The sequence below is a fragment of the Zea mays genome, chromosome 8 (genome assembly GCF_902167145.1).
Source record: "Zea mays cultivar B73 chromosome 8, Zm-B73-REFERENCE-NAM-5.0, whole genome shotgun sequence".
NCBI classification, from domain to species: Eukaryota; Viridiplantae; Streptophyta; class Magnoliopsida; order Poales; family Poaceae; genus Zea; species Zea mays.
Window position 1 is genome coordinate 79,791,829 of NC_050103.1, and position 18,461 is coordinate 79,810,289.

The following is an 18,461-nucleotide window of genomic DNA, read 5'->3' on the forward strand; positions in this document are numbered from 1 at the left end:
ACAGGTACCAAACAAAGCTAGAGCTTTTTTCTCTATGGCCCTGATTTCTGAGGTGGGGGATGGATCAAACACGTTCTGGGATGATAGATGGCTGCATGGCACTAGAATCTCTGACATTGCCCCCAGCCTGTACAACTCAATTCCAAGAAGAATTGCTAAGAGAAGGACGGTGAAAGAAGCACTTTTAAACAGGAGATGGATTTCAGACATTAAGGGGGCTCTTACAGTAAGAGTCTTGGTCGAATATCTAAAGCTTTGGGAATCCCTCTCAGAGATTGAGTTACAGCCCAACATACAGGATAGACATGTTTTCAGCCTTGCTCGAGATGGCAAATACACAGCAAAAGCAACATATAAAGGTCTGTTCTTAGGATCTGCTACCTTTGATCACTACAAAAGAATCTAGAGATCTTGGGCCCCCTCAAAGTGCCTTTTTTCATGTGGCTGTGGCACACAACAAATGTTGGACTGCTGATCGTTTGGCCAAAAGGGGACTGAATCACCCTCACAGGTGTCCTCTTTGTGACCAAGAGGATGAAACCCTGAACCACTTCCTTATTTCCTGCATTTTCACAAGAATTTTCTGGTATATGCTCTTAAGGAAATTTGGTTTACACGCACTGGCTCCGCAGCCTGGCCTCACATCCTTCTTGGAGTGGTGGAAGAGGGCTGCAGGGAATGGTCAAGAAAGGGCTGGATTCTCTCATCATTTTGGGAGCCTCACAGGACACCTCTTTGTGACCAAGAGGATGAAACCCTGAACCACTTCCTTATTTCCTGCGTTTTCACAAGAATTTTCTGGTATATGCTCTTAAGGAAATTTGGTTTACACGCACTGGCTCCGCAGCCTGGCCTCACATCCTTCTTGGAGTGGTGGAAGAGGGCTGCAGAGACAGTGCAGGGAATGGTCAAGAAAGGGCTGGATTCTCTCATCATTTTGGGAGCCTGGAAGATTTGGAACCTCCGCAATAGATTTGGAACCTTTCTCAAATCCTGAAGCAGACTGATGATGAGAGAAGCCTATGGGAACTTGCAGGAGCCAAGGGTCTCTCCTATTTGGCTGCTCCCTTGCCGGTCGCCTGAAGACCCTTCCTCATGGATTTGTTTCTTTATGCTTGTTTTTGGCCTCCGTAAGGAGCGTTTTTTTCTATTTGTAATCCGGTCTTCTACAGACCTTTTTTCCTCTTCTTAATATAATTTAAGGCGCAGTTCCCCTGCGCTTTCGAGAAAAAAAAACAGCTCATAGTTCACAGCAACTTTTTTTACAGCTCAGAGCCAGAGCAACTTTTTTCGCAGCCACAGCCCCAACCAAACAGACCCTACATTTGCACATAGGGATCAAATAAATCGAAAACACAATGGACAAAAGGGTTCAACCCAGTATGCGTGTTATCTGAAATGGTTACAAACTACAAAGGTAATGACCAACAAAGAGAGAAGCTTATGACTCCTAAGGGATGATAATACCTTTAGTGCTTTGCATTTTCTCCCACGATCCCTATTAGCAATGATCTTTATAAATCTAGCAGGATGTGCCATGTTGCTCATCTGTGATGCAACAGAAGTTTCTTGTGAAATATCTATCCCTTGCTTCCCCATTTTAAGCTTCTTAGAAGCATGTTGACCACCATATGCAACTATGGAATAAATCAAAACACAATGGTCAGAGCCATTTGTCATCTCCCAAATATATCAAGAGCATGTAGATGTAGCTAATCCATGTATGGCATAGGTGATGTGTGCGCTGTATATAAAAATGAGGATGAAACTACCTTTGTTTCCATTTGAACCATATTGGTGCACATCTGTTCTCTTCTTGAGATATTCCTTGTGAACAGAAATATTGAAAAAAAGTTAGGGCTAACAACCAGTATGTCAGCATTAATATCAACAGACAAAGAGAAAGGTGGTAGGTAGGTTGAACCTGCTCATATTTATTAACCAAGTCAACTTGCATTTGCTTTCTTGGATCATAAATATGGCCCTGAAACTTTAGGAGAATAAATTTGCCTCAAGGAAACATTAAAAATACCAGCAGTAACAAAGGAGCGCCAATGAAGCTTGAGAAATGAACCTTTGCAGAAGTTGGCACATACAAATTGGCTGCATTTTGAGCAATTTTGTATCCTGAGTTCTTCAGTTTTTTCTTGTTGTTGACTTTAGTGCACATTTCACCAGCATCATAAGGCAGTTGTCTATCAGAATCAACTGTAGATTCAAAATCCATGTTCCTCCACGGCAAAGACTCACTATGCAATGAACTTTGATCATCTTGGTAGGAGTTTGTGTTGCCACTTGAGAAATCTTGGGGCGGTACACTAGCACCAGCATGAAACGGGCTTACAACTTGTTGCCTTGCAGCTGTGCGTGTGCGCTTTGGAGGAATTGCAAGGAAAGAAGTAGGTCTTTTGCCATTTGATAACAATGGTTGGTTCCTTGACTTGCTTTCCATGCATGGTTGATAAGGCACATAGGTACCAATTTCATATGGCCTAGCAAGGCTAATCCTTTGTGGCATTACATGTTTCTTCTTGTGAACCATATTCGATATGGAACCACCAACATATGCTTTAGGAGAAAGAAAAGTACATGTCTCGCCTTCATCCTCCTCGTATGCATTCTCCTGGGGCAAATCTGAACAAACTGTGTAGAAGTTAGAACAGATATGAATGAAGTGCATAACAATGTATAACATATTTAAAGTACTGATACGTTTTACCTGCAACAGAATCACACGCAGATGCCTCATAGTCATCGTTGAGCTCAGCATTGCCATCTTCCTGAAATTAGTAACTAGTGAATATGTTTCACAAAAGAAACGCTAAACAGTGAGTATGGATACAAAAAGTAAAATAGTGCTCCAGTGCTGTGGAAGGTGCTAACTACTACTCCGTCCAAATATGATCAGCGCATTTGTTTGAGTGACCAAGATCAAGAAGGGAAAAAACATAGGTCAAGTGGAGTCAGAGCGGTTGCTTTAAGGGACCAGTTCTTCTCTCTTCAATATAAAGATATGTGGCTCTCCTGTATGTCTGAGAGAGAGAAAAAAGGAGGTGAGACCTCTCTTTGATTTTATCTTAAGGTAGGGGCCCACTAAACCCTGGAAAGCAGGCAGGAAGCTTCCCAAACTCGCTTCTTTTGGTGACTGCAGACTTATCTGCACCGTTACAGACCAAGGAGATGGGCACACGACCCATGCAGCACCAGGTTCGAACCTGGGCAGGGACGCCGAGCACCACACCTGGGCACCCTATCAGTGTCTGCGGCCAAGGAGAAGTAAAACTCCCACAGGGATCCATTTATTTCACATCGATTTAGCCAATATTTTGTTGCATGCGCGCAGATTGAACGTGTTGTACAAAGGAGAAGGGCAGAAGCTGATTAGCCTCACATTAACCCCGAATGCAAGACAAAGGGGTGCTAGTGTCGTAACCTAGAAAAGGAAGCATGGGCGACAGCAACAAACCATTATACATAGTTCATTTTTGGAATCTATTTTTTTTTGTAACACTCACATCAAAACTAGATTTTTTTTTCTTGAACGCGCAGGAGAGCTGTGCATCATTAAAATAAGAAGAGAAAAAAGTCCAAAGTGGACCAAAGTATAATGCCCAAAAGGCAGAACAACAGACCCACTAACCCCCTTCTCCTGCGCATGAATTACAGCAGGAAAAAAAAGAAACGGCAAGCAGCAAAAGTGCCAGCAGGCCCCACACACGCACCTGCACTACTCACCCAGAGGCTCCCTGGACCTAATAAGTGCAACACCTAGGCCTAAGCTCTCAAGATGCTTGGCACCAGCTTGACCCCAACATACTAACTCATCCAAGAAAACTCTTTGAAATCCGCTTATGGAAGGGTTGTCACCATGAAATACAACCTTATTTAGATGAAGCCATAAGTACCAAGCACCCATGATGATGACACTGTTAGTGCCTCTTCTTTTAGTTTTGTGCACTTGCTTACACACCTTCCTCCACCACTCAGCAAAAGATCTCATTAATAGCAGGAGAAAGATTAACAAGCCCCATCGGCGATAGAATGCAATGCCAAAACTGTCTAGCAAAAATGCAAGTGTACAGGAGATGTTGGATATTTTCCGGCTCCTGGTCACATAAAGGACAGACCTCTGGGTGATCCAACCCTCTCTTCTGTAGTCTATCAGTTGTCCAACATCTATTCCTTATTGCCAGCCATAGAAAAAAAATACATGTGGGTGGAGCCCAAGACTTCCATAACCTATTCCATGATTCAAAGTTAACTGAACCCATGAACAAAGCCTTATAGCAAGACTTAGAATAGAACTGCCCAGAGGAAGTATGGATCCACACATGTCTATCAGCCTCTTGTGTAAGTACCACTCCTATAGCGTCCCATAAATGCAGGTACTGCTGCAACCCAACCAAAGAAAAAGGGGTCTCGATGTCACTGACCCACTGTCAGTTTTCAAGAGCCTGGGCCACCGTTCTAGAGGAAACAGCCCTCTTCCCAACACTAGCAGCTACAGCAGGGGCAAAGTCTTTGATACAAGCCCCATCCAACCATCTATCTGTCCAAAGTAAGGTATTAGACCCATTTCCAATCAGGGTAATTACTGAAGAAGCAAAGAACTTCCTGACATGCTGCTGAATAGGGAATTTAAGCCCATACCAAGGTCTATTTGGATCTGTTTTTTCCAACCACAACCATTTAGCTTGCAGTGCCCAGCTTTGGAAATACAAGTTAGAAATCCCAAGTCCACCAAGATTTAATGGTCTTGTAATTATATCCCAAGAGACAATACAACTTCCTCCATTTACCTCATTTCTTCCTTTCCAAATAAATCATCTTCGAATCTTTTTTTTTTTCGAACACGCAGGAGAGCTGCGTATCATTGTATTAAGAAGAAGGGTCTAAAAATTAGACCAATTACAAACACAACAGAAAAAGAAATATAAAGAAAAAGAAAAAGAAAAAGGAGAAGAAAGAAAGCAAACTAGACCAACCTACCCCCACAATCTAAACTTAACCAACCAACACCCTTCCCTAGTGAGGTTAACTACTGAACTCACTCCTAGATCCCTACATGACACCTGGAATGGGAGCTGTAATAAGGGCAAGATGTTTGGCCCCCGCAAAATTCCAAATAATAATTTCTTCTTCAGCTCTTCTGATAGCACCCTCCATGCTAGGTGTAGCTCTATCAAAAACACATCCATTTCTGTGGTTCCAGAGAGTCCAAAGCCCAAGGGTAATCAAAGAATTGAATCCCTTTTTAGCAATCCCCTGTAACTGCTCACTGCTTCTGCTCCACCACTCCATCATTTTAGTTTCTCCCATCACAGGAGTAAAGGCAGATAAGTTGACCTGTCCCAGCAGCTGAAACCAAAAACTCCTAGCAAAAACACACCCCACCAAAATGTGATCTATGGTTTCTTGCTCTTGGTCACACAGGACACATTTGTCAGGATGGCTAAGACCTCTCTTCTGCAAACGATCTGCTGTCCAGCACCTTCCAAGATCAGCAAGCCATAAAAAGAATTTACACTTGGGAGGGGACCAGGTTTTCCAAATTAGTTCCCAATACTTAGCCATGGTCGACCCGATGAAGAGGCCATTGTAAGCTGCTTTCGCTGAATAAATTCCATCATTAGCGAACCTGAAAATATGTTTGTCCTCCCTGTCTGAATGAAGCTGGACACTTTGAAGTTCATCCCAGAGATCTAGGAGATCGGCAAAGACACCTACTGTCAAGGCCCCTTTAATATCAGTTAGCCATCTCCTGTCTGTCAAGGCCTCAAGCACAGTTCTGCTGTTCCTAATTCTCTTTGGTACCGCTGCAAGCAGTCGAGGAGCAATATCTTCAATATTCTTTCCGTGGACCCAACGATCCAGCCAAAATAAGGTTGAGGACCCATTTCCAATTTCAGTGAGCAGGGCGGTGCAAAAAAAGGCCTTTATTTTGTTGGATATCTGCATGGGCAATGAGGACCAAGGCTTATCCGGATCCGTTTTGCGCAGCCACAACCATCTCATTCTTAAGGCCCATCCTAGTTCTTTAAGACTAGAAATCCCAAGTCCACCAATTTCAAGAGGTCTACAAACTCTTCCCCAAGCCACTAAACAATGTCCTCCTCTGACCTCTTTCCTCCCACGCCAGAGAAATCCTTTTCTGATCTTGTCGATAGCTTTGAGCGAGCCTGTGGGAATGTCAACTGCCATGACTAGATATATAAGCATGCCAGTCATCACGTACTGAACCTGCACTCTTCTACCTGCCCGTGTCATGAGGTCCGCTTTCCACCCAGAAAGTTGATCAGCCACTTTGTCAATAATGGGCTGCAGCTGATTATTGGACAGCTTTTTTAAGGACAAAGGTAGACCAAGATATTTGCATGGGAAAGACGAAAGTTCACAAGGAAGCCAATCATTGAGGATGTCCAGCTCATCCTGCCCACAACGGATTGGATACACACTGCTTTTCTGAATATTAGTTTTTAATCCTGAAGCTTCTCCAAACAAATTCAGAATACCTAGGACAGTATGAATTTCACTCTCCCTTGGGTGGAAAAAAAGAACCGCGTCATCAGCATATAGCGAAATTCTGTGGTGCAGTGGTTTGGAAGAGAGAGGCTCAAGCTGCCCCTCCTCATCAGCTTTGGCCACAATGCAACCAAGGATGTCCATCACTAAAATAAAAAGCATAGGGGAGAGGGGATCCCCTTGCCGCAGCCCTCTCTTGTGGGGGATGGTGTTCCCCGGAACTCCATTGAGTAAAACCTGTGTGGAGGAAGTTGCTAAAAGGCCACTTAAGATATCCCTCCAAATCTGCCCGAAACCCAATCTCTGAAGTACTTCAAGCAAAAAAGGCCAAGAAACAGAATCGAAGGCTTTAGTGATGTCAAGCTTCAAAAGAACCCTCGGTTGGCCTTGCTGGTGAAGCAATCTGGCAGTCTGCTGAACCAGCATGAAGTTGTCTTGGATGAAACGGCCCTTGATGAAGGCGCTCTGCCTAAGAGAAACAAGATCATGCAGTCGTTGGGACAATCTGTTGGCCATCAACTTGGTGACAAGTTTAGCAATGCTGTGTACCAGACTGATAGGTCGAAAGTCTTTTACTTCCTCAGCCCCCTCCTTCTTAGGGATAAGAGTAACAAATGCAGTGTTAAGTCTTCCAAACTGCTGGAATTTTCTGCACCAAATTGCAGCAATAACAGCCATCACATCCGTCTTGATAATTGGCCAACAAACTTTATAAAATCTGCCTGTGTAACCATCAGGCCCCGGAGCCTTATCAGAAGGTAGTTGCATTATGGATTCCAGAACCTCATTTTCATCAATCTGCGCATCTAAATCAGTCAGGTCATGAGAAGGTAGACCCAGGTAATCCAAATCAACAGTCAAGGATCTGTCCGCCTTGCAGCCCAAAAGTTTGAAATAAAACTCATCTACTGCTCTAGCCTTCTCGCCGTGATCAGTGAAAGTGTTCACCCCTGACACAATCTTGGCAACAAAGTTCTTCCTTTGCCTGTGCCTAGCATGCATATGGAAAAGCTTAGAGTTGGCATCGCCCTCCTTTATCCAACTGATTCTGGACCGTAGGCGGGCAATAGTGCGTTTGAGGGAGGCAAGGGCTAAGGAGTGTTTTTTAAGCCCTCTCAAGAGCCAAACCTCCAAAGGAGACAGGAGCCGAGAGTCTTGGGCAATCTCCAGCTGATGAAGAATTTCTCTAGCAAGTGCCAACTGGGAGGACACATGGCCTACCTTCTTAGCACTCCATCTCTGCAGAGCCTTGGCAGTTGATTTCAATTTCAGTTCGAATGTCAGGAAAGGGCAACTTCTTTCATTAACCGAATTCCAGGCTTCCAGAACTACCTCTTGGAACCCTTCCAATTTTGGCCAAAAGGATTCGAAATGAAATCGACGCTTGCCAGAACACATACTGTTAAGTCCAAGAATCAGTGGGCAATGATCTGAGTCCTCTGAAGCAGCACTTTGAAGGAGATGGTTAGGGAACAACGCTTCCCAATCAGTAGTGCAGAGAACTCTATCCAGTCGGACCAGTGTTGGTGAAGATTGATGATTGGACCAGGTATATTTGCGACCAATTAGGGGAGTATCAATCAGACCAACATCATTGATAAATTTTCTGAAGCGACCCATCATAGATCTATTAATATTATCATTATTCTTGTCTTCAACCTTGTAGATGAGATTAAAGTCTCCCACTATTACCCAAGGCTCAGAGCAGATGCTTCTGAAATGCCTTAACTCTTGAAGGAAAAGGATCTTTTCAGAATTACTTTGAGGTCCATAGACACAAGTCAGCCACCAAGACTGCCCATTATTTCTCTGGAATTGCAAGGAGATACTATAAGAATCCACTCTGTTCAGCCCTGTCACCTTTATATGCTTTTTCCAGGAAATCAGAATTCCCCCCCTAGCACCCTCGGACGGCAGCATTACATACTGATCAAAATCTGTTCCCAAAATAGCCAGCACCTTTCCTCTGTTAATTTCCTGCATTTTTGTTTCCTGAAGACAGATAACGTCTGCGCCACAAGCATCAATGCAAGTTCTAACAGAACATTGCCTAGATGTAGAATTGAGACCCCTTACATTCCAGCTCAAGATTTTTTTTGGATCCATTACAAACCTCTTACATCAGCGACCTCTACAGGACAACTCAACAGGCACTAATGCCAACACTAATGCTGCCCACCTTGAGATCATCTGGTACCACCCATCCAAAAAAGGACGCCAGCGCTTCAATATGTGAAATAGGAAGTTCAGTGGAGAATACTTTCAGATAGTCTTCTTTGGCTTGCTGGGTGACTGCCCCAGGATCCCCAATTACTTTCAAGGCCTGCATAACTTTCTTTGTGGTTCTTGAGGATAAATCCATGTTGTCAAATTCAACTCCCACGCCAGCAATTCGACGGCTGCGGCGTGGGATAATTTCTGCAACTTGGGCATTTTTAGACGTCATAAAAGGGGGATCTTCTGGTGTTGCAAGGAGGCCTGAAATCTTTTTGGAGAGCTTGCTAAGGAATTGTTTGTTCTTGAGCTGCGTACTGCCTGTTTGGGTCTCTTGCGAAGTTGACTGACTACCATCAGTAGTAACAGCTAGGCTGACCTCTCGCACCGTGGACACTGTATTTTCATCAGTATCAATCCTCAGTACAGAAGCGATTGGCCCACTCCCTTCTTCATTCATATTTCCAGACTTGTCCCTACTGTTGAACCTTTTTCGTGAGTATACCATCAGCTTTTTGGATGATTGAAGGCCCCTAATATGTAGCATCCCTGGCTGTTCAATGCCAGTAGTGCAGTGAATGGATTGGTGTAGCAAATTCCCGGTTGAGGACTTCCTTCCGCTGTCCGCAGCCACATGATCGCCCAGAGTCAAGGTCGTCCTCTCAGTCTCAGAAATGTACATTTGATGGGTGAGGTCCGTCGTAGCCCAATCCACCGGTTCAGCCACAAGATCATCCTGGCGTGCTTCACCCGTAAATCCCAAAGGCCCAGTAGCTTGGGGCGAATCAGTCCGGTCCCCCTCCAGCGGCCCAGCAGCAAAATGGTACTGGGGCGAGGCTGACCTCAACTGATTCAGCGACCCAACAGCTAGTGGCACCTTGGTTCTTTCTTCATCATTAAAGGAGGCAGCTCGGACCCCAAGGTCGCGTGCCTCATTAGCCAACTGTCTACACTGCTTCCATGAAGGGGAAGGCGACTCCTGGGATCTCTCCACCGATATGAAGGAGCCGGCCCGAGCATCGAGCTGCGCGTTATTTAATTGGGCAACGCAAGCATCAATGGACGGCTGGCCGCATATCCGCCTGGAAGGACCCAAGGCGCCACATATCTGCCTGGAAGGACCCGAGGCGCCACAGACCAGCTGCATTCCCATCTCATCTCCCCAGGTCGGGCAATCTTCAAGGGGCCGCATTGAATGTTGTGCATTAAGTCCCGAAGAGGCGCCTAAGCCCATCCTTTCAGCTTCCTCAACCGAACACAGTGCCCTACTCCTTCCAGACACAAACTGGGCGCCTATCCGAAGGTGAACAGATTCCCTAGGTGGCTGAGGTGGAAGGCGGCGCTGCTGGGAGTCAGCTGGATCACTGTCATTTCCTTCATCAAACTGACCATCGTCAGAGGAAGGGGATAGAGTTTCAGTGCTATTGGTCATCTGAAAGGGCACCGATGACACTGTCATGGAAATGTTGTATGTCAAACATCGTTTCTTCTGCTCATCACTGCCCGGCTCGACGATATGAAGTTCCATTTCTGAATGCAGATATTTTGGGTCAAAACACCAGGCGCGTAGCAGAAATGCTGTTCCTGAATCCCTTAACAATTCCAAAACCCAGCACGAATCCTGTAGTAACATTTTTGCCGTGGAGATATCCCAAGCATGAGCTGGAATTCCTCGAATCTCAATATCAACCAGTGCCGCCATAGACGTCGTCGAGGCATGAGAGAATCTTGTCCATCTTTTAAAATTGAGAGAAAATCCAGGGCCTCTGAAAGGTCGTCCTTCGTTAAGAATTTGGGTCGCTGTGTGTTCATCAGGCAGGAATAGTAGGAAATCTTCCGGCGTGGCCTGCTGGATAGACATATCATCAGGGTTGATGCTGAAACTTCGCGCCAATTCCTCAATCACCTCATCCCCGCGAACCATCGGCCTGGTGCCAACCACCGAAACAAACAAGGCTCTCCGAAGAGCAGCTTCCTTTCTTGCCAAATCAGTGGAAAACTCCAATACGCAGGAAGGTTTCCGCGGCAAGGCGCTCTGGACAGCAACAGGGGGATTGGGATGCGGCTGACTTGGGCCCGACTGCAGTCCCGAGCTGCCTTTCCCGCGTTTAGAACGTCTTCTCTTCTTCTTCATACGTCCAACAGGCAGAAGCATGCCACCCTGTGCTTCTTTTTCCACTAATGGGGAGTTCACTGGAGGGGAAAGCCTTCGCCAGACTGGGGCCTTGCGCTGAATGACTGGACGATCCATCACCGTTGGGCCAGAATTGTCCACTCCAGACAAACGCAGCCACACCGGAGTACGATTTCCACCAGAGCCCAGCCGCTGCCACACTGTCTTTCGCCCAGCTTCCGGCAAGGGGCACCTTGCCGCTTGATGGCCAAACTTGAAGCAGCGATAGCACCTCGTAGGACGTCGGCAGGAAGCTACCAGGTGGGAGGTAGAAAGGCACTTGTAGCACTTCCCTCGGAGATCCACTATGGATCCTCGACGAGGAAGGTGGCGCCTCCTATGCTCAACCACCTGCCAGCCATCCTCCTTTCGACGTCGACTTTCAGCAGAAGACCCTTGCACCTCTGACTGGTCACCAGCTTTCGTCTTCAAGTGGGGAAGAGGGGGAGCAGGGGCGTTACCACCATGACCAGAAGGTTGAAGGAGAGCTTCTTTATAGGAATGATAAGCAGAGGAGGATCCTCCCGATGAGTCACCATCAATAACGTCATCACACCATCTCTGGGACTTAGAACGTCCTGCCTCCTGGGGGATCGGGCGACTGGCCTGACTGGGGGCAATCTCCGAGGGGGTGGGGGCCGAAGAGTTGGTCGACGGGTCCGGAGTGGATTCCGGCGAGAGGCTGGTGGAGGTGTGAGGGGGAGAGGGAGAGGGGCTGGGGGAGGGAGAGGGGCTGGGAGCGGGAGAGCTCATCACGTTATCACATACTACTATTTCTCATCTTCGAATCTTGTCTATTGATTTTTTTTTATCGAACGCGCAGGAGAACTGCGCATCTTATAGATAAAGAGAAGAATAGTGAGGATTACAAAGCAGAAAAAGCTGCCAAAGAGAAGCCAAAAAAAGCCAAAAGAACTGGTAGGACTGGAACCTATACATTCAGGGCCCTAGCTAAACCTAGGGATCCAATATTTTTTGCCCCAGCTAAAACCCAACACCTCAGCTCATCTAAGAAGCATCTCTGCAGCCTTGCCAAAGAAGATTCCCCATTGAAAACTGCCTTGTTACGATGAAGCCACAAACACCATGCCCCTAGAATGATGGCACTATTGAGCCCCTTTCTCTTGTCTCTATGCACGCTATTATCCAGACGTTTCCACCAATCCGCGAAGGAGGGCTCGTCAATGGAAGGAGTGAAGTGACCCAAGCCAAAAGGGGATATAATATTGTTCCAGAACTGACGAGTAAAGATACATGTGTTTAAAAGGTGCTGGATCGTTTCTTGCTGTTGATCACATAAAGGGCAGGTAACTGGATGTGGCAACCCTCTCTTTTCAAGCCTATCAGCGGTCCAACACGTATTCATCATAGCCAACCAAAGAAAGAATTTACATTTTGGAGGAGCCCAGGACTTCCAGAGTCTTTTCCATGGCTCAAAAGTGGCTGAACCAGTGAAAAGAATCTGGTAACAAGATTGGGAGGACAAAACCCCTGAGGCCGCATGTCTCCACCTATGCTGGTCAGGAACTTCGGATAATTCAACCTCACTCACGGCGTCCCATAGCAGCAGGTACTGTTGAAGCCCAGCCAGGGACAGAGGAGTTCTAATATCACTTACCCACTGCCAGTTTTCCAGGGCTTGAGCCACGGTTCTAGAGTGTATCGAACGTTTACCAACTTTGGCAACCACTTCAGGGGCAATATCCCTAATCCCAGCCCCATTCAACCACTTATCAGACCAGAAAAGAGTGTTGGCTCCATTCCCAATTCTAGTAATCACAGAACCTGAGAACAGCTCCCTGGCATGCTTCTGAATAGAGAGTTTCAGCCCTTGCTAAGGCCTGTTTGGATCAGTTTTTTCCAACCATAACCATTTTGATTGCAAAGCCCAGCTTTTGAACTGCAAATTAGGGATCTCAAGACCCCCAAGATTAATAGGTCCTGTAACCCTGTCCCAAGAGACCAGACAGCTGCCACCATTGACCTCATTCCTACCTTTCCAGATAAATCCCCTTCTAATCTTGTCGATAGCCTTAATTACCCATTTGGGAATATTCAATGCTTTTTTTTTCTCGAAAGCGCAGGAGAACTGCGCGATATTATATTAAAGAAGAAGGACAATTACAGAAGAAAACAAAAGAGGCGCCTATGGCGGCCAGTAACAGGCATACAGAAACCCATCCATGTCTAAAGAAGAAACTAACACAAATAACCACAATGCTAGCTAACTAGCAGGGATGCCCGGAATGGGGGCGGTGAGCAAAGACAACTTTGTTCTGGACTGATAAATGGATTCATGGGCAGAAAATTGCAGATCTGGTTCCTAGATTATTTGATATCATTCCGAAAAGAATCACTAACAGAAGAACGGTTCAGGAGGCGTTGACAGATAGAAGATGGATTTCAGATATTACAGGATCACTCTCGGTGGGAGTCTTAGTGGATTATCTTCATCTCTGGAATTTGATTTCAGATTTTGAGCTGCTGCCAGATACGGAAGATAAACATACATTCAGTATTGCTGTAAATGGGGCTTATTCTGCTAAGGCTGCATATGATGGGCTGTTCACCGGGTCTGTTCATTTCGGTCACTATGAAAGAGTTTGGAAAAGTTGGGGCCCCTCTAAATGCCACTTCTTCCTTTGGCTGACGGTGCTAAATAGGTGCTGGACAGCAGATAGGTTGGCAAAGAGAGGACTCGACCATCCGGAGAGGTGTCCGCTTTGTGACCAGGAGTCTGAAACTTTGGATCACATTTTGGTTTCTTGTGTTTTGCGAGGGAATTTTGGTTCCTGCTGATGCGCCATTTCAAACTACAAAATCTGGCTCCTATACCTAGTACTGTGTCTTTTATGGGATGGTGGGAGATAATTGACAATGGTTCTGGAGATATGGCTATGAGGGGTCTCAACTCTCTTATTGCCTTGGGAGCCTGGATTCTCTGGAATCATCGGAATCGAATTGTCTTTGATGGAATTTCCCCTAGTGTTTCCGCAGCTCTTTGTCAGGCAAGGGAGGAATAACAGTTGTGGGAAATGGCAGGAGCTAAGGGTCTCTCCTTTCTTGCCGCAACCATCAGGGGTACCTAGTTGCCTGCTGTAGTGTTGTAGGATTGTATTTGTTTATTATGGATTGTTTTCTTTTCCTTTGTTTTAAACCTCCTTAGGGGAGTTTTTTGTACTGGGGCCTATTTTGGACCCTCTTTTCCTTCTACTTAATATAATGATGCGCAGTTCTCCTGCGCTTTCGAAAAAAAGAGAAGATAGACTGGGATAGCTGACAACACATAGCGCACAAGAGCTGTTCTACCAGCAAGGTTAAGAAGATGTGCCTTCCAATTGGGTAACCGATCTGCAATCTTGTCCACCCAAGTCATTAGGTCACTCTTAATTTTCTATCCGAAATCGGAAGCCCCAAATAAGTGCAAGGAAATACAGCTGGGGTACATTGAAGGGTGCTGCAACCCTCTTGTATAGATGATACATCGCAGCTAATAGGGATGGCACAACTTTTCTGCATATTAGAGAACAGTCCAGAAGCAGCACCAAAGCAATCCAGAATGAGTCTAACACACCTCAGATCTGCCTCAATTGGCCTGACAAATAGAACCACATCATCAGCATAAATGGAGATCCGGTTTCTGACATTTGCCTCTTCTAAGCTTTGCAGCAGTCCTCTGCTTTCAGCCATATTAAAAAGGCTGCTAAGGACATCCATCACTAGGACAAACAGCATAGGGGAAAGAGGATCCCCTTGACGGAGACCTCTCCGATCCATGATATGATTTCCAGGGCAGCCATTTAAGAGAACTTGAGTGGAAGAAGTGCAAAGGGGATTGGAAATAAGATTACTCCACATAATTCCAAAGCCGAGGTGAGATAAAACTTCCAGCAGGAAAGCCCAAGAAACCGAGTCAAAAGCCTTACAAATATCCTATTTCAAGAATAGACTTGAAAGCTTTTTCCTGTGCAGTGCTTTGATAGACTGTTCGACTAACATATAATTATCATGGACCGATCTCCCTCTCACAAAGGCACATTGATTGGCAGCAACCAGATGACTCAAGTGTGGAGCCAACCTATTCGCAAGGATTTTGGTGATCAATTTAGCAAAACTGTGTAAGACTAATCGGCCTATAGTCGGCTGCAGATGCAGCATCCACTTTCTTAGGAATAAGTGTAAGATAAGCTGAGTTCAGCAGCACCAAGTGATGAGCATTGCCTTGATGAAAAATAGAAAGAGCAGCCATCAAATCTGCTTTAATTATATGCCAACAAGTTTTGTAGAATCTACCCGTGAATCCATCCAGCCCAGGAGCTTTATCCGAAGGGAGGCATGCAATAGTGTCTCTAACCTCTTTCTCGGTGAAGGGGAGATCAAGGGCAGACAAGTCCAAAGCAGGCCTATGGCAATTTGCCAAATTAAGCGTAAATTGCCTTTGGAAATCTGAACCCAAGGGACTAGAGAAATACCCATGTAATACCTCCTCCATCTGATCATGAGTGGTAACTGTCCTGCCAGCATCCAGCAGATTGGAGATGAAGTTCCTCTTACTCCGAAAGCGAGCTTGCATATGAAAGAACGAGGTGTTAGCATCACCCTCCATCAAATAATGGACTCGGGATCTTAGTCGTGCAATAGTTCTCTCCAAAGAAGCGAGAACCAAGCAGTGTTGCTTCAGTTTCCGCACAAGCCAGGACTCCTCCCAAGATAATAATCTGCTGTTCTGAGCCATTTCCTGTCTATGCAAAACCTCCCTAGCCATCCCAACTGGTTCCTGACATTGCCAACCTTCTTATGCCCCCAAGATTGCAACTTTCTGGCCAATCTTCTTAACTTTGTAGACAGCCTTTCCAAGGGACACGTGGCCTGAATTGGTTGATTCCAGGATGCCGCAACTACTTCCAAAAAACCTGGCATTTTTCCCCAGAAACATTCGTAATGGAATCCACGCTTCCCCCTGAATTCGTCATACGATTTGAGAATTAGAGGGCAGTGATCCGAAGTCTCAGAAGCATTACTAAGCAATGTGTGGTCAGGAAACAGCTCCTCCCAGCTGGAAGAACAAAAGACATGATATAATTTAACCAAAGTAGGTGTATTTCATTGGTTTGACCATGTGAATTTTCTCCCTTTCAGAGGGACAACTTTGAGGTCCAAATTATTGATAAGGCTTCTGAAGTGACCCATCAACACCCTATTGATATTAGAATTGTTTTTGTCCTCCAAACTGTAGATCTGATTAAAGTCCCCAGCCACAATGCAGGGGTCCACACAAACAGCTCTGATCTCCAAAAGCTCTTGAAAGGACTGCCTGAGACTGTCTTGATTTGGGTCATAGACACCCGGTAACCAACCAAAGAGGGGCACGTTGCAATTGCATAGAAACCGAGAACTCCTTCACCATGGATCTATCGGCGGTAAAAATTCCATCGCGCCAAGCCACAAGAATACCCCCTCTGGTCCCCGAAGCAGGACACAAGACAAAATTGCTAAAACCAGTCCCCAAAAGAGAAAGCACCATTGTTTAAAAGGCGTCGCCTAGGCGTCCAGGCGACATTTTTTGCTAGGCGTCCGCGCCGCCCAGGTAAAATTGAGTATGGCGTTCGCCTAGGCGCGGTAGGCGTCTGGGCGACGCCTAACCTAGGGTTTGTTGGCGCTGGATTTTGGCGCCCGATGCGCTAGCTTGGCGGGCGTTTCCCCTGTAAATTGGCGCGTGTTCCCCTTGTGCGCGGCTGCTCCTCACCTTGCGCGCGCGGCTGGCGGCTGTTCTCTGATTCTCTCCCCTTGCGCGCGCGGCTCTTCCTGTGCGCGCGGCTCTTCCTCCCTGCGCGCGCCCTGCATGCGGCTGCTCCTCCCTGTGCGCGCCCTGCGCGCGGCTGCTGCTCGCCACACGCCAAAGCTGCTCGCCGCTCGCGGCTGCTCCTCGCCTGCTCGCGGCTGCTGCTCGCCTGCTTGCGGCTGCTGCTCGCTGGGCGCGCGGCTGGCCGGCTGCTCCCCCTCCCTGGGCGCCCCTCACTGGTAGAGTGGTAGACTGGTAGGTCCTCCTCCCCTGCTTTCTCTCAGGTGTCAACACCCAAAAATGAGGCTAGTAAGGCGTCGCCTAGGCGCCCGCCTAAGTCGCCTAGGCGTTCAGGCGGTGGCTGGGCGCCTAGTTCCGCCTAGCCGCCTTTAAAACCATGGAAAGCACATCATAAGCTGAAACCGAACTCAATTTATTTTCCTATAGACACACCAGAGAAGGCTTGATATGAAAAACCAGAGACTTGACAGTATCTCTCTTGGAAAGATCATTAAGTCCCCTCACATTCGAGATCAGAGAGCAGCAAGAATCCATTTAAGAAAGAAAAAACTACCAGGACCACAACCCAAACAAATGCCTTAGGCATGAGTAGCTTCAGGCACCTCCCGGCCCAAGAGGGCCGCCAGAGCAGTAATATGATCTCTTGAAAGAGCTGAATCAAACAATTTCGCATCTTTGCTGGCATCTTGGAAGGAAATATTTTCGTGCTTGTCACAGAACCCCAAGTGCCGAGACACCTGAGATGCAGGTGTGGAACCGAACTCAGGAGGAATCTTGGCCACTCTCCTGCTACGCCTTGGTTTAAAGTTGCTTGGCATAGTCTTTTTTCTGAGTCTGGAGGATAGCGGGGCTTGATTTAACAGTTCAACAACTGGCTTAACAACACATTCCCTGAAATCTTGTGGCGATGAACAAATCTCAGCGTCCTCAGAAGGCTCCGGAACAAACGAAACTGTTAGAATCCCGTTTAGGGTTTGGGGTTCTCCCCGTGTAATTACTCTCTCACCCCTATGTAATGGGTCAGGCCCAGTTAACTCGTGTCTATTAATACAACACCCAACCCTAAGATAGGGTTAGGGGTTTCCCACATGGTATAGAGCCATTTTTTTCGTCGACGAGCGCGGCTCGCTTTGCCGAACCCGCCATCATCTATCACCATCGCGAGTCGACCATGCCCGCTGCCCCCGGCGGCCCACTCTGAGCTGCCTATGTACCACCCGGTCGCCATCCACCACTACCCCGGCGTTCTCCGCCCCGTCGACCGGCTGATTATGGCCGCTGATACGACTGCCACTCCTCCAGACGCCTCCCCGGTCCCCTCCTCTGTTCACACTGCCCTCGTCGACCCACACTGGCGTGGTATTATGGAGGAGTATGCGGCCCTGCTGGCCAACCACACCTAGGACCTGGTGCCGTGTCCATCAGGCACCAAGGTGGTCACTGGCAAGTGGCTCTTTCACCACAAGCTGACCTCGGTCGGCTCCCTCAACCGCTACAAGGCCCGTTGGGTCCTTTAGGGCTTCACAAAGCGCCCCAGAGTGGACTACGACGACACCTTCAGCCCCGTCGTCAAGTTCGCCACCGTTCACGCCGTCCTCTCCCGAGATTGGGTGATCCATCAGCTCGAAGTTAAGAATGCCTTCCTCCACGGCACTCTAACGGAGACTGCGTACTGTAGCCAGCCCACAGGCTTCGTCGACGCTGCTCATCCGAATCTGGTCTACCGGCTTAACCGCTCCCTATACGGGC

At 47.0% G+C, this 18,461-nt stretch overlaps 1 protein-coding gene across 25 annotated transcripts in view; it reads right to left on the reverse strand.

The window, feature by feature from the left end:
- Nucleotides 1-18,461, reverse strand: part of LOC103637041 (chromatin modification-related protein EAF1 B) — a 53,101-nt gene that overhangs the window by 17,072 nt on the left and 17,568 nt on the right. For 10 of the 25 annotated variants that reach the window (XR_002264701.3, XR_002264698.3, XR_002264704.2 and 7 more), the window contains 5 exons: nt 2,720-2,780; nt 2,075-2,643; nt 1,925-1,990; nt 1,773-1,827; nt 1,468-1,637 (listed from right to left, as the gene is read on the reverse strand). Coding sequence is in view for 10 of the 25 variants with exons in the window: in XM_020543415.3 (XP_020399004.1) it covers nt 1,468-1,637; nt 1,773-1,827; nt 1,925-1,990; nt 2,075-2,643; nt 2,720-2,780 (921 nt within the window). In the remaining 15 variants the exon portion in view is untranslated. The remainder of the gene's footprint in view (nt 1-1,467; nt 1,638-1,772; nt 1,828-1,924; nt 1,991-2,074; nt 2,644-2,719; nt 2,781-18,461) is intronic. The other 15 variants (XR_002264699.3, XR_002264705.2, XR_002264706.3 and 12 more) reach the window with 3 other exon arrangements.